The 14,674-nt window shown below is 54.6% G+C and overlaps 1 protein-coding gene across 6 annotated transcripts in view; it reads left to right on the plus strand.

Moving 5' to 3' along the window:
- The window catches only part of EML1 (EMAP like 1), a 125,519-nt gene that overhangs the window by 24,503 nt on the left and 86,342 nt on the right, over nucleotides 1–14,674 (plus strand). The window contains exon 1 of one of the 6 annotated variants that reach the window (XM_081155197.1): nucleotides 13,270–13,438. The exons of 3 other annotated variants lie outside the window; for them this stretch is intronic. In XM_081155197.1, the coding sequence (XP_081011323.1) occupies nucleotides 13,372–13,438 (67 nt within the window). In that variant the 5' untranslated portion in view covers nucleotides 13,270–13,371. Of the gene's footprint in view, nucleotides 1–13,269; nucleotides 13,439–14,674 lie in introns of those variants that run through there. 2 more of the 6 variants (XM_081155201.1, XM_081155199.1) reach the window with 2 other exon arrangements.

A 14,674-nucleotide genomic window follows, 5' to 3' on the forward strand; every position in this document is an offset into this window, starting at 1 on the left:
CCACGACACATCCAGTGGGTAGGTGCTGGGAGCCTCCCACCCAGCCGGGCTCAGGAGACCAGGGCTGGAAAGACGCTGGGAGGCCCCAGCGTCTGCCTCCCTCGGGGGTCGGGCCCCAGCGTCTGCCTCCCTCGGGGGTCGGGGTGGGTACCTGCCCAAGGGCACACATCTGGGAGACAAAGAATGCTTTCCAGTTTTTCGACAGGTAGTCCTCTGCCGAAATTCCAAGTTGCCCTGACTGCAGAGCTGTGGACGCTGGTTCCCAGATCCCCTCTCTGCTCCGGGGACTTCCCAGGCCACAGAGTTCATGTCACTAACTGCACCCTGTCCCCCCAGGGGGCCTCCTCTGCCCTACTTGCCACCACCAGACCCGCAGGGTCTCGGGCAGAGAGCAGAGCGTGGACAGGGAGGGGTCCAGCCAGCGGAGGTGGGCGCTGCTCCCCTCTCGGCCCGCCCCGCTGCCCGGAGCCCTGGAGCCCAAGACCCGTTCGTGCGGGCAGGTGGAGGCCTCCTTCGTCTTGGCCATCACCAGCCCTTCTCGCTTAAAGGCCAGGAGAGCAGCCAGAGGCAGGGACTGCTCACAGGCCGGTCTCTGCCTCTCCACCCGTCCTTGGAGGAGGCGCGGTGGCCTGCTGGCCGGGGAGGACCTGGCCTGGTGTCTTTCTTCTGCCCAACAAATGCTGGGTGACCATCTCCCCCCTCCCAACCTCAGGCCTCCTTGCTGTGAGGCTGGGGTGTGGGGCCACGGGGGGCTCTGACCCGCCCTGGGGAGTGGGCGGGAAGAGCCCTTTGTAGGGCTCAAGGAGAGGCAGGTGGGAGGGGTGCAGCCGAGTTCCACGCAGAGAACATGGGGCTTGGGGGTGAGAGGGTGGGGTTCTAGGGCGGGGGCAGGGGGGCTTTCCCTGACTCTCAGAATGACTCTGGTTGCCAGAGACGGCCGCTCAGGGGTGGCCTGGTGTCCCGCGCACTAACACAGTCCGAGACCCTCACCATGATGTTCTTAGGCACCTTTGGGGCCTGGCAGGGCCCAGAGGCAGCTGGTACACCCAGGCTTGGCCACGGCGATTGTTAAAAGATTCAAATATTTTTGTAGTGCTCAGTATTTCTGTAATGTTACCCCACCCCAGTCCTCCCTGGAGGGCACCCTTTTCTCCTCCTCTGGGACCCCGCAGACCTCCCCACGCCTCGCCCATCAGCGGGCCTCCAGCCCTGGCCATTAGGTTGTTGCCCATTTTTAAGAGCTGCTTGGGGGCCCAGCCTATAGCACGCACTCAGCTGCGGGAGTGAAGGCTGTTGTGCAGCCCTGGGGACGTGCCCTGCCTGCGTGTGGGGCTGATCCGAGGATGTCAGCCATGCCCAGGGGTGACCCGCAAGCCTAGGGACGGGGAGTCATCCTGCTGCGTGTCCATGGGGCACCCGTTGTAGGGGAGAAGCTGCAGGGAGGAAGGGCTGGAAGAGGGGGTACATTGCCAAGGTCCCCTGAATGGGAGAGAAAGTTGAGAGTGAACATTTTAATTGCAAATCCCACTGACAGCTTGACTTCAAGGGAAAAGAGGAGCTAAATTTAACCCAGTTAGTTAAAGAGCCAAAAATGCAATTTACTAATTAGCTTAAAATGGAAGCTAGTCCAGTGATCATAAGGAGCTTTTCTGGTTGCAAAATCCAAAAAAAAAAAAAAAAAGCAGGCAGTTGTTGCCCCCCCCACCGACACACGCGGTACATTGTAAGGCTGTTATATAATTAGGAAGGCAGCTTGCTGGCGCGGGCCGAGGCAGGCAGAGCAGCGCGGCCTTCACAGGAACTCGTCTCCAAGTCAAATCTGTGTCTCAGTCACAGATCACCGCGGGGTCCGGTCTCTGTGGTCAGGGAGCGCAGAGCCCACTGGGTGACGCGGCAGGGCCTGAAGGACTCGCGTCCACCCGGACAGAGGACGGGGCGGCCACCTGGCAGGGAGGGAGGAGGGGTCCCCAGAGGAGGCGGCATCTGAGTAAATGGCATTTGAGATGAACCAGAGTAGGTGGGATACATTTTACTTAATATAACTTTAATCCCAATTTGCAAGGCACGCCTCATACACCGGGATGCTCTAGGAGCCTCTGCTGTGGCCCACGGAACCTCAGGGTGGGGACGGCGGCAAGGACTCTGAATAAAACGCCCTGTAGATTCACCCAGGACAGAATAAGTGGCCATAGCACATAGGTAACATTTGGGAGAAAGAGCATTTTCACAGCGTTTTCACGGTACAGTTAATGTCTATCAATCCTCTCGCAACTAAAGCACGTGGCTCCGCCAAACGATGCTGATCTTGTAGGACTATCTTCCCGCTGCTCTCCCGCGGTGCCATCAAATGCCTTACAGGCAAAAATAAAATCCTAGCAGGTGACACAGTTGTCGTGCCTTAAATATAGAGAAGCAGTTCTCCTCGGTGCCCCCGTAGGTGAGGCTGAAAGGAAGCCGTTATATCTGACACAAAGGTGAGACCCCGCGGAATCCGTGAGCTCAGCAGCCCCGTGAGGGGAAGCTAGCACCTGACTGTCCCATTCACTGGAGATGGTTAGTGTTTAATCATTACACGACATCATTAACAATGTGCAAACGATGACACGTGATGGGGCATTTTTTTCCCCTGAAGGATGGATCGTAAGACCCCGTAAGTCACAAGCTTCAGCCACACGTTGTCCCAAAACCTCAACTGACTTGCAAGTGTACAATTTAGGGTTCTTTGGGAAATTCATCTCCTGGGCAAAACAAAGTAAAAAAAGCACAAAAGTCTTTAACCTCCTTGAAGTGTGTGTTTTTTTTATTGAAAGGAAAGGACCTTTAGGGCAGGAACCGAGGCTCGGTCTTCACCTGGCACAGGGCCTGACCTTCAGAAGGGGGCTCACAGTAGCTGTGTGGGGATGATGAGTGTGAGAACGAACGAGGGAGTGAGAGAGACAACTGAAGAACAAGTGAGCACACGGGAGCTCAAGAAGGTAGATTAAGAAGCTCGAAAGTGACTTTAAAGATGTAAAAAATGTGGGAAAGTATCTAATCAAAAATGAAATCTAAAATATCAGATAATTCACAGTAGAAAAGAGTTAGTCAATAATGTGTGAAGACTCTCCCCATAATTTATATATATATTTTTTCTTCTTTCTATTGTACCTGCCTGGGAGATTAGGATGGTTGCAATTAAGATCTAGTGGGAGTATTTTTTGGGGGAAAAAATTTAGATTAAAATGCACATATGATTTTAAATTTGAATTAAAGTATTATTTTTTAAGATCAAGTAGTTCTACAAGGCTTAAATACCAAAAAAATTAGTTACTTTCCTCATTTCCCATGCCAGCCCCACATTCCCACTTCCCAGAAGCAACCACCACTTCCAAATAAATTTTACCCATTCCTTCTGGCACTCCTTTAACGGGCTTGACTAACATGGGCATGCTGGTCATTCCTGATTTCCCAGGTTCAGGACTTTGTTTTCGCCAATGCCCCCCCGGGGGAGGTGAAGGCTTTCACATCACTCACTACACACCCACACGTGCACACACCGCTCCCATCTTTCCAAGAAAGTTAGGTCATAAAGTTTTATTTGATTGTTGTGTTTATGTTGTTATGACTATAAAACACTATTCATGGTTAAGTCATGTAGTATAAGAAAGAATTTCCTTTCTTCTACAATTTGTAGTTTCCTGGAACAAGTAACTGTCTTCTGTTTTCTTTGTGTCATCACTAAGTCATCAGCAAATACTCCGGCCAATGTGTAAATCTCCTCTCAGTGGTTTCTAAGCTCATCTTCTAGGTGGCAGTTCTCCAGAGCCTCTGCCCTCCGGCTGCAGTCTGGCTGCCTATGTGACAATGGTTACAGTATATTAAACAATCGGTGTCTTGGGATCTCTCCTCCCATTTTCCTAGGGGTCCCTTTCACCTCTCTCCGGGGTTCGATTCCTCATTTCCTGGATCCTGTGTCTTTTTCTTTAGTGGCAACTCCCTTGTTTTGGTGGAGCACATCCTGCAGTAACTTCCTGAGAAAGGATGCACAGGAGAGCTATGTTTTTGAGACTCTGCATGACTGAAAATACCTTTAGTCTATGCGTACACCTGAATTGTTGGTTTGTCTGTTGGGCCTGTGATTGATTATCGGTTGAAAATAAGTTTCCCTCAAATATTTAATTTTTGCATTTCTTATTAGCTTCTAGTTCCTCTCATTGCTGTCCAGAAATGCAATGCCTTTCTCATTCTGAATCCTTTGTCTTAGGCCTGTTGTTTCTCCTTGGAAGCTTTCTGAATGTTTTCCTTATAGCCAGTGCTCTAAAGTGTCATAGAGATGTAAATTTTTCTGTTTTTCTTTCTTTCTGCATTGTGCCAAGCACTTAGTAGGCCCTTTCAATCTAGAAATTCATATCCTTTTGTTCTGGGAACTTTTCTTGGATTATTGATTTTATGGTTTGCCTTCCGCTGTTCACTTCCTATTATTAAGACATTGAACTTCCCAATATGATTATTGAATTTTTTCTCCTATATCCTATATTGCTTTGTGTTTTTGTTCTGTTGTCCTGGGGGATTTCCTTAACTCTATTTTAGAGTTTTCCATGGAGATTTCATTTCTACTGTCATATTTTTAATTTCCAAAACCTCATTTTAATCATCTAATTTTAGCAACTCATCCTTGTTTCCAGGATTCAGTGATAGTTTTATTTCTTCCTGTCCTCTGCTCACTCATATCCCCCTCCCCTTTTCTCCTCTTGTATTCCCACAAATGTTTAGAGATTTTTGGCTCTTCATTCAAATTTTGGAGAGGAGCATTCAGCAACTGCCTAGGAGCTCTGAGTCCGCAGGTGAGACTTGTCCACATGAGGCCCTCCCTGGGATTCCTGACCTTCCATACCTCCGGGTATTTTCCCAGGAGTGTCAAAGTCCCTAAGAAAGGGTCTGCAGAGCAGACACCGCAGCCAGGATTCCGGGAGCTGCGGGTGGGAAGGGCCTGGGTGAGGCGTCATCATTCAGCCTTAGGCTGTCATTGGTTCTTAGCTCAGGATGCCCCCCCCCCAGTATTCTTTGCACAGAGAACCCCTTAGTTCACCTGTTTCAGAGATTAACCCTCCACTCTTCTGCAGGAAGAAAAAGGAGATGGGAAGGGGTTACCTGCGTCTCTATTTGTGACCCTGGGTACTAATGACTGAGAGGCAGCTCATAACAGAATCCCCAGACTGGGGGCCGAAACATCAGAACATTCCCTCTCACAGATCTGGAGGCCGCAGGTCCCAGGTCCGGACGGCAGCATGGTGGCTCCTGGTGAGGGCTCTCTTCCAGGCTTGCAGACAGCCGCCTTCTCGCTGCGTCCTCGCGGGGCAGAGAGGGGGAGAGAGACTGGGCTGGAGCCGATGCTTGGACAGTGACTGCTGCGCTCCCCCAGGGTGTTCCTGTGTGCCTGGCCCCTCCCGTGGTTTTCGCTGTGTTCTTGCAGGTTTGCTCCCCTTCTGGACCGTGAGCCCTCAGGGGTGGACTGGCACTTTATTCGCTCTGTGTCCCCTGTTCCCAGCACAGACTGGGCGCCCGGTGTGTGCGAACAAGTGAAACAATGCTCAGCGCCCAGCAGCCGCCTGTGACGGAGAGCACAGTGAGGAAGCCCAGGACTGGGGGTGGGCAGCCTCTCAGCAGTGACCTCTGATCAGCAGACCCTAAGCCTTTGCCTTAAACAGTGAGAGGACTGGAGTCTGGACTCCACAACCAAAGTTTGAGCAAGGGTTCCCAGACATGTTGTTAATTACAAATAAGTATGTGTATCTGGACCGTTTCTGAGGTTTGCCTGGGGTTGTCCCACCACCCCCATCATGGGGAAACCTCAGAAGCAGGTCTTTTACTTGATTTTCCTGATAAATATTCATATTTCCAGCAACTTCTCTCTATTTCTTACAACGTTGATGCTGAAACGTAGCTCAGGACGGCATTTTAAACACACCTGAACGAATCTCAATAATGTTGTCCATGTTCGGTATGGATAGATTCTAGGGCTTTCTATAGTCGCTAGGATGACCACATGATTTGTCACCCAAACCAGACGACTCCCGAGTCTAAGGGGGTTGGCTGGTGGTCGCCCAGGACGCTGGCAGGCACCCGCTGCCCCGGCGCAGGGATGAGCAGCGGACCTAATATTAGCGTGTTTACTCTGTGGTTACCGGGTGGTAAACCAAGGGCGGCCGGAAAACCTCACAGGCAACACCGTGGAGCGAGTGAACAGGGATTCCTGACAATGACATGGTTTGGTGGACAGCCTGGGGTGGACATTTCGTGTGCAGACCACTGGAGTCCTGTGTGACCGTATGAATTAGAGACAATTAAAACGTTGAGTTTCCTAAATGCAACGGCATTTTAATTTGGGGGGGAACATTTTAAAAAGAGAAACCGGCTGAATGTTACTTTTCAGTTTAGACGTATGTCAGTTCTTTCGATGGATGCAAATCATTAAGGCACTTTTGAGCGAGTAACCTACTGGGGGACAAGCCACGGGCTTCCTAGGTAAGAAGGGGGCCTTATGTCCATTTGGACTATTAGCAGATGACCTGTGGAAGGCTCGGAAGTTCAGGATTCCACAGCGTGGACAACTTAGCGATGGGGTAACGCAGGGGGGGAGCCCCCGATGAGGCTGTGTTCATTGCCCAGCGCTTCTCCCCCCCCCCCCCCAGCCCATCCAGGGCAGGGGGCGCCCAGGTAGGCAGGGAGCCGCGTGCATCAGGCTACGAACGCCTCACCTTTGTGAGATGAGCTGCAGATCTGCCTCCACCTTGGGGCGAGGCTCCCAGGGCGGGGAGAAGACGCCAGGTGGCTGCTCCGGAAGGATGAATAAACACACTGTGAAGAGCAGAGCCCTGGCCCCATGGTGTCCACAGTCCAGTTTCTACAGAGCTTCAGAAGGCAGGCTGGTGAGTGCAGACGGAAGGCTGGTGAGTGCAGACGGAAGGCGCTGGCTGCCAGTAGCAATCGGAGGGGGTGGGGACACTAGCAGGACAGAGGGGAGGTGGCATCTGAGCTGAGCCCACAGACTGAGTGGAAGGGTGTTTCTGCAGGGGAATCATGCAAGCAAAGCCCAGGGGCGGCTTGGGGAGTGAAAAAGCAGCGTGGGCCGCTGGGGGCCGGGGAACAGGCCCGCGAAGGACTCTGAACGCCTGTCCGCATATTTAGGACTTTGCCGGTTTCTTTTTCTCCAGTAAAGAGAATACTTTTAAAACTGGAAAGAGTTGAAGAAAAGGCCCTTATGAGAAATTGCCAAGAGCCCACGACAGAGGGAGACGGCTGGGGACTCCTTGGTTACCGCGAATCTGTTCTCGAGGCCTCGGCAAACCATCTAGGATCTTGCCAGATGGGAGTCGCAGAAGACTGGGAAGGAAAAAGTGTCCTAACTTTCCAAAAAGCAGAAAAGGTTGGGTTCTGGAGAATACAGATGATAAGCTTGATGTTAAGGTTGGTTCTGAGCAAAAACGTGAACAGATCTTTGAAGAGCTGGTGCGCACATAGCGCTTGGAAGGAAAGCGGGTTACAGGAGCCAAAGCCACGGTGTTCCCTCTGCTCGCGGTGTTTACCAAGCGCCACGAAGGCTCCTTCACGAACCCCCGTGGGTGACACAGGAAAACAGGCTGGGCGGACGAACAATTGGGCAGATTTCATATTTAGCTGGACGCACATATTTCGGGTACTGACACACGGATCAACGGAGGTGCCTTGGTGAGGCGTCTGGGAGGTCGCCCGGAGCCCCACCCCGTCCTGTGCGGCGCGAAGAAGACCCGACAGGGTTCGCTGCGGCGCACTGGCCGCTGTCGAAGGTGATGTGTCAGATGCCAGATTTAAGAGTTTAAAAGATTTTGATTGGCTGAAAGGATGGATTAAAACCAGAAAATGTCATTTAACAGAGATAAAGAGAAATCCTGTCTTTAGATTAAAAAAAAAATTAGCTCAGTACAGGCTGGAGAAGACCCAAGAGCAGTTCATTTGCAAAGACGGATTGGTTTCTAATTGAGGGGAAGTTCAAGAGGAACCAACAGTATGTATCCCGGCTGCTCAAAAAAAAAAAAAAAAATCAATACAGACTTCAGTTGCATCAAAGGAAACATAATGTCCGGGTTATTAAAGGGAAATGCCACCTCGAGGTTCCTGTATTCAGTTCTGGGCGCCAGGGCTCAGGAGAGGAGAGCCCCCGTTGAGTGGGGTGGGCGTCTATGCCCACGAGGGGCCGAGAGACAGTCACCTGATGGATACGGAGGAAACGGAGAGCTTCACCCGGGGAAGACGGGCGCTCCCTGGGCATTCGGAAGCCGGGTGTGTAACGCGCCACCGACTTTGTCGGGAGGGTCCCCGCCATCCTCCGTTCATTCACTCATCACCGACGCAGTGCCAACTGCTTTCAACGTTACGTCAAGCGCGATGGGCGGCAGAGGCATCTGGTCCCTGGGACACACACGCACACACGCTGGTCCCCGCAGGCAAGGTGGGCTGACACGAGGTTGATACAAGGGATACAGCGAAGCACCAGCAGGCGCGGGCGGGCCCCAGACAGCATTGCTCAGGGCCGCAGAGGCCACGTTCATGCAGACGCGGGCAGCCCTGCGCCGGCGGGCAGGGAAGGCGGGCACCCGGGGCGGGGCTCGGGCACAGGGCCGGGCGTCGTGAGGAGTTGCCGACAGCGTGGTGTGGCCCGAGCGTGTCGGGCGCCAAAGGCAGCATTTGCGGCAGGAACGGGGACTTGAAGTCTGAGCCAAGAAGCCTGCGGTTCCCGGGGTAGCCCCAGAGAATGCAGCGGCCTCACTAAGCCCTCCGGGGGCAAGCCCACCGCACGGGGCTGTGGGAACCGGGACACGGGCTGTGACGGCCACATCTCAGAGCAGACAAGAGCCCGCGCCAGGACACGGGGAGATTAGCTCGACCGGACAAAAGGAGAACCCAGGAAGGATGTTCTGGGAAGGGCGGTTTGGGATAAAAATAACCAACAATCGTTTTAGCAACCCAAGCTCTTCAACTCTGCGCTGGCCCGAGCGACGTGTCGGGGATGCTGAAGGAAAGTGCCGCTGGGGGGGGCTGGCGGTTGGAAAGCACGGTATTGAATGTTCTCAGTCGACGGTGAGGTTACCTCTCATCTTATAGAGCGACAGTCTTATCATGGGAAAGGGCGTTATCTTTTACAGTCGGTGAGGAGTGGTGTCCTGAGTCGGTGACAATACCCGACTGGCTGCGCTGCTCACAACGGCCTGTGAGCTGGGACCTTCAACACAGACACGCGTTGTCCCGCTGTCCTAGGGGCGGGACGTCCAAAATCAAGGTGTGGGCGGGGATGCTCCCGTCGGAGGGGGAGGGAGGGTCTAGTCCAGGCTCCTCTCCTTGGCCTGCCGACCGACCGCCGTCTTCTCCCTGTCTTCACAGGGTCTCCCCTGTGTGTGTCTGTCCTCAGTTCCTCTTCTTTTTTTTTTTTTTTTAAATATATCTCTATTGATTTCAGAGAGAGGAAAGGAGAGGGAGAGAGAGAGAAACATCAATGATGAGAGAGTCATTGATCGAGCCCGCAACCGGGCATGTGCCCTGACTGGGAATTGAACCCTGATCGTCTGGATCCTAGGTCGACGCTCCACCGCTGAGCCACGCCCGGCCGGGCACATTTACATTGTTGCACCACCATCACCTCCAGAACTTTTCAACACCCCAAATGGAAACTCTGTCTCCATCAACGCCCCCTCCCCCAGCCCCTGGGGCCACCTTTCTACTTTCTGTCTCTATGAATGTTGCCATTTTGTGACCTTATTTCCTTCAGCACAGTGTCCGCAAGGCCCACCCGTGTCGCAGGATGTGTCAATTTCCCTCCTTCTTTAGGCTGAACAGTGTCCCATCGTGTGGGTGGAGCGCATCTTGCTGACCCATTCACCGGGCTGTGGACAGTCGGGCTGCTCCCACGTTCTGGTTATTGTGAGTGGCGCTGCTACGAACACAGGCGCACAAAGGTATCTTCAAGACCCTGCTTTCAGTTCCTTTGGGGATGTACCCAGAGTGGAATTTTCTATTTCATTTTTTAAAGTGCCGATGCGATCCAATTGATGTGTCTCTTTCACATCAGTGTTTCTCTCTCCCCTTCCTCTCTCTGAAAAGCAATGGGAAAAGTATCCTTTAAATCGACCTCACAGCCACCTGCAGTGAGTGTGTCCCAGCCCCAAGCGTCTTTTGCAACTATTTTTAGAGGAAAGTTGAGTTAAACAATAGATGATCATGTCTCTGGGTGATTCTATTACTCCTCAGTGAATAGAGGCTTGGGGACTCCGGTTTTCCCGTCTCTTTCTCGCAGGTGGCATACATGTGCATTCAACGCACGGGACGCTGTGGTTATATCGTCCCGGAGAGCGCACATCACTTAGTACAATGGCAACATTCTTTGGAATTGGGCCATAAATTATCTCAAAATGACGTGGAATAACAGTCTGTTAAAATGTTTGGGCACAACGTCTCACATTATTAATTATCAGAGATTTTTCTTGAACTTTCTCCATAGATCTTTTTTTTTAATGCTGTTTAGATTATACCTAATTGACTTAACATGCATATCCTTGTAATTATACTAAGTTTTGCTTTTTTTTGGTACACTTTTATCATTGTGGGAAAACATAGTTGCTCAGTGCTCCAGGTTAAGTGTAATAATGATTTTTATCATCTCAGAGCGAGTGGGCTGGGTCCTTAACTGTTATTTGTCCTTTTGCTCTAGTGGAAGTAAATCTTCTAAGGAAATCCCCAGCTCAATTTTTCTCCTGTCCCCCTTCAGAATTTTCTTTATTCCCTCACCGTTTTTCATTGGAGCCACCAAATATCATACTTTTAACATGATAAATCAACAAAGCGAACATCCTTAAAGAGAACCATCTTAATCATTTATTCATGGTTTTCATTTCCTTTCCAAGTTCAAGAGGCTACAGTTCAGCTTTTTATATCAATTATCCAGTGTGTCCTGATGCACAAAACCGCAAAGTGGAGGAGAGACCGTGTAAAGATTGTACTGGGGGTGGGGAATGAAAAAGCAGAGAAGGGCAACGGTCAAATGACTACCTGTGTTAAGTTTCCCCTTTCAAAAGCCCCTTCTCCACAGCACCAGCCTCTTGCCTTCCAGATGCAGAGGTTCCATCAGTACTCTGGGGGGACCCCTCCCCTTACGTGACCCTCTGGCACCCTGCCCTCCATGTTTGGCCCCACCTCCTTTCCCTGCCAAAGTTCTTGAACATGCACGTGCAGGTGCTCCCCTTTTCACCGCCCAGCAGCCCTGCTGCCGTCCCCAGTGCTCACCAGGACGCTCCAGGTCACCTGCAAGCCCTGTCAGCAGACGGCAGGGCCCTCTCCCAGCCTTGTCTCCCTCGACGGTTCTGTGACAAGGCCCACCTCTTCGCGGCTTTCTGTGCTCTTAGCTTAATGGATAACACCGCAGGCTGATTTTCCTGCCCCCCTGACTGTGCCTTGGGAATCTTCTCTCCTCCCTTTCCAAGGCTCTGCCCAGCCCCTGCCTGACCTTCAATTCTCCCCCTTAGGCGGTTCATTTGCCACCTCTGTCCACAGCTCCCGAACCCCAGGTCTTTCACTGGCCAGCTGGTCTTGCACCTCCAGTAGCCACATGGCACTTCTAATGGGAGGTTGCTGTCCCCTCTTGGCTTTTCTGAGTCTCCAGCTGCGTGGTCCTCTGGTCTGTCCCTGGGTCTCTTTCTGATTGTCCGTGCCTCAGGGCCCCATTTCTGGAGCGATGCAGACACTCTGGGCCGCTCCAGCTCCAGCTCCAGGCCCCGGCCCCTCAGACTGATTTCCCTAACAGGGCTCTGATCAGCCCTTTACCTGCGTGCACACCTCCTGCCTCCCTCCATCCCCTGCCGGGTCTCCGCCTGACCCTGTTCTCTCTGTCCACTCTTATTTCCCTGTCACATCAGATCAGTCCATTGGCCTGTCAGCAGGCCCCACTCCTTTCCTCCACGTTCACTAACATTGCTCTTCCCACTGTCCTCCAAACACCAGGTCACAGTCAAGCCAGTGGCCCAGTGGCACCTGTAGCCCCCAGCCTCCCACAAGCACCTTTCTCCTTAACAATCCCTCCTGTCTTCTGCGCTTGGCCTCCCTGACAAGGACAGGAAAGAGAGCTCCCACCACGCCCTCTGCCTTCGGCATCTGGTGCCAGGCGAGGCCAACCGCAAGCCAAACACGCCGCAGGCAGGCACAGAGCCCCAGGTGCCTTCTGCTGTGCAGCACAGGCCGCCCTCGGGCTCCGGGCCCCAGGGAGGCTCACAGACTTCCTAAGATTAACTTTTCCCTCCGTCTCCGTTTCACCTAAATGTGCGCAACCTACGCGAGTTAACAGCCACAACTTGAAACCACTCAGATTTTGCTCTGCAGCCAGAAGACCGTGGGGCGCGGGCTGTCCTGGCTTCCCCGTTACCCGCGCCTTTCTTCAGGCCCTGGGTGCAGAAGTCGCCCACCTGGCCTGTGTGCGGTGGGCTGGAAAAGTGGCAAACCCGCGGACGGCCGTGTTTCTCCGACGGGATACAATGAATCCTGACTTCCTCGGCCCGTAACAAGTTAACTAAGTGTGCAATGTAACGAGTCTGCGCCGCGGGCTGCTCGGAGCGGCTGTTGGAACTCCTGTAAAGGCCCAGACTTGCCCCTCTTTGGGGAGGGGGCCGCTTCTCTCCCGCCGGGGAGCGCAAGGTCCGGCGGAGCGGGGAGCCCGGCGCTCACCCCCGGGAGGCGGCCCCGCCGCACGGAAGACGCGCGGGCCCGGGCCCCGAGCGGAGCCGCTCCGCGGCGGGAAGGCGGCGGAGCTGGGCTCGCAATTGCCCATGTTTGGTCCTGCAGCGGCCCGCGCGCCCGGGGGACAGCGCCTCCGGGGAGCGCGGGCTTCGGCGTCCGCAGGATGGGGTTCCCGGGGCCGGGAGGGAGGGTCACGTCCGCGGCAGGGTTCCCCTCCCCCTCCCGCGTCGCCGCGGCTGCCGGCCCCGCTCCCCTTTGTCCCCGCGCCCCCCACGCCCGGCCCTCCCGGAGGAGGCGGGCCCGGCCGCGGGGCTCCCGCAGCATCTCGGCCCCGGCGGGCCGCGCGCCCTCCCTCCTCCTGGGGGACCCGGCAGCCCCGCCCCCGCCCCGGCCCCGCCCTCCCGGGCCCCGCCCGGCCACGTCCCCGCCGCGGGCGCCCCCTGGCGGGCGGAGCCGGTTCTGGCGGCGCGGCGGCGGCGGGCCCGGGGTTGCCGTGGTAACCGGCGGCGGCCGCCCCAGCAGGGCCGCCCCAGCAGGGCCGCCCCAGCGCCAGCGCCGGCCGCGGCTCGGGCGCTCAGTGTGGGGGTGAGCGGCGGCGCGGCGGGCCGGGAGCGGGCGCTGCCCCGCGGCCTCAGCATGGAGGACGGCTTCTCGAGCTACAGCAGCCTGTACGACACGTCCTCGCTGCTCCAGTTCTGCAACGGTGAGCGGCGGGGAGGCCGGGAGGCCCTGCGGGCGGGGCCGCGGCGGGGAGGCCGAGGGGCGAGGCCGGGCGGCGGGGAGGCCGCGCAAAGTTGCGGCGCCGGGGCGCGCGGTTCCCGCCGCCGGGGCGCATTGTGCTGGGCCGCGGGCCCGGGCCGCGCTCGCCGCGCCCCCGCCCGGCTCCGGCCGGTGCGCGCGGGGCCGGCCGGTGGCGGCGCCTCCCGCACGGACGCACCGGCGCGGCTGCGCGCGGGAGGCCGGCGCCCGGGGGCTCCGCGGACGTGTTGCGTTGCGCTCCAGCCTCGCCTCCGCTCGGGGAGGTCCGGGCGAGCCGCTCGGCGGGCGGGTCGCGCGGAAACAAAACGCTCCCGCGAGGACGCGCAGTGCGGCCGCGGGCGCGCCCGGGGTCCATGCGGCTCCGCTCGGGCGCAGGCGTCCCGCTCCCGGGCGACCTGCCTCGCAAGTGTCCCCACCAGTTTTGTTCTCAGGGTGATAGATTTAAAATAAATAAATAAATAAAATTTTTTTAAAATTCTTTTAACAGGAAGGAAACATTAATAGCTACCAATATGGTATCTTTTAAAATTTTAGTCCCACCAGCAAGGTTGAAAAAGGTTTCCGCAGCTCGCTGCCTATTTGATCAGAACATGAGGTGCGGGGATCCACGTACAAACATCAGCAGCACAGTTTTTTTGTATATCTTGGATTTACTGCTTAATCCGAGAGCCCCAGAAGTTTGTACAGGAAAAAAGATGCGTGTGTTTTTAGGATGTACCTGTAGCGCAGCTGGAATCGTTGGGAATTCTAGATGCTTTTGAAAACCCGAGCTTTTTATTTTATAATTGTAACTGTGATTTAGGGGAACTTTCCTGGCTGTTCGACACCTGTTTGCAAATAGGAGGTATGAGCTGTGGCAAAAAGGTTCGTGAGCGTGTCGGTTCATCGTCTGTAATGATATTTTAATCTCTGGTGAAATGTATCACCTTTTCAGGGAAGAGGGTGTATTCTGAGAGCTTTGGCAGCTTATAATCTTCATATTAATCACATGTGGCCTCCCCTGACTGAGGAATGCCCTCCCCTCTTCAGTGGACTGAACGTTTCGACTCTCTTCAAATCTAACACCAGTTTCCCAGGGCAGAACCCCTGTGTTTTTTGATCCTCAGAAGGTGGTGAGGCCAGCACAGGGTATTTGGTACTCCGCTGGGCACCGGAATTCCTTATAGTTTAGTCATGGGAA

Source organism: Miniopterus schreibersii, assembly GCF_964146895.1.
Source record: "Miniopterus schreibersii genome assembly, chromosome: 1".
Taxonomy (NCBI): domain Eukaryota; kingdom Metazoa; phylum Chordata; class Mammalia; order Chiroptera; family Miniopteridae; genus Miniopterus; species Miniopterus schreibersii.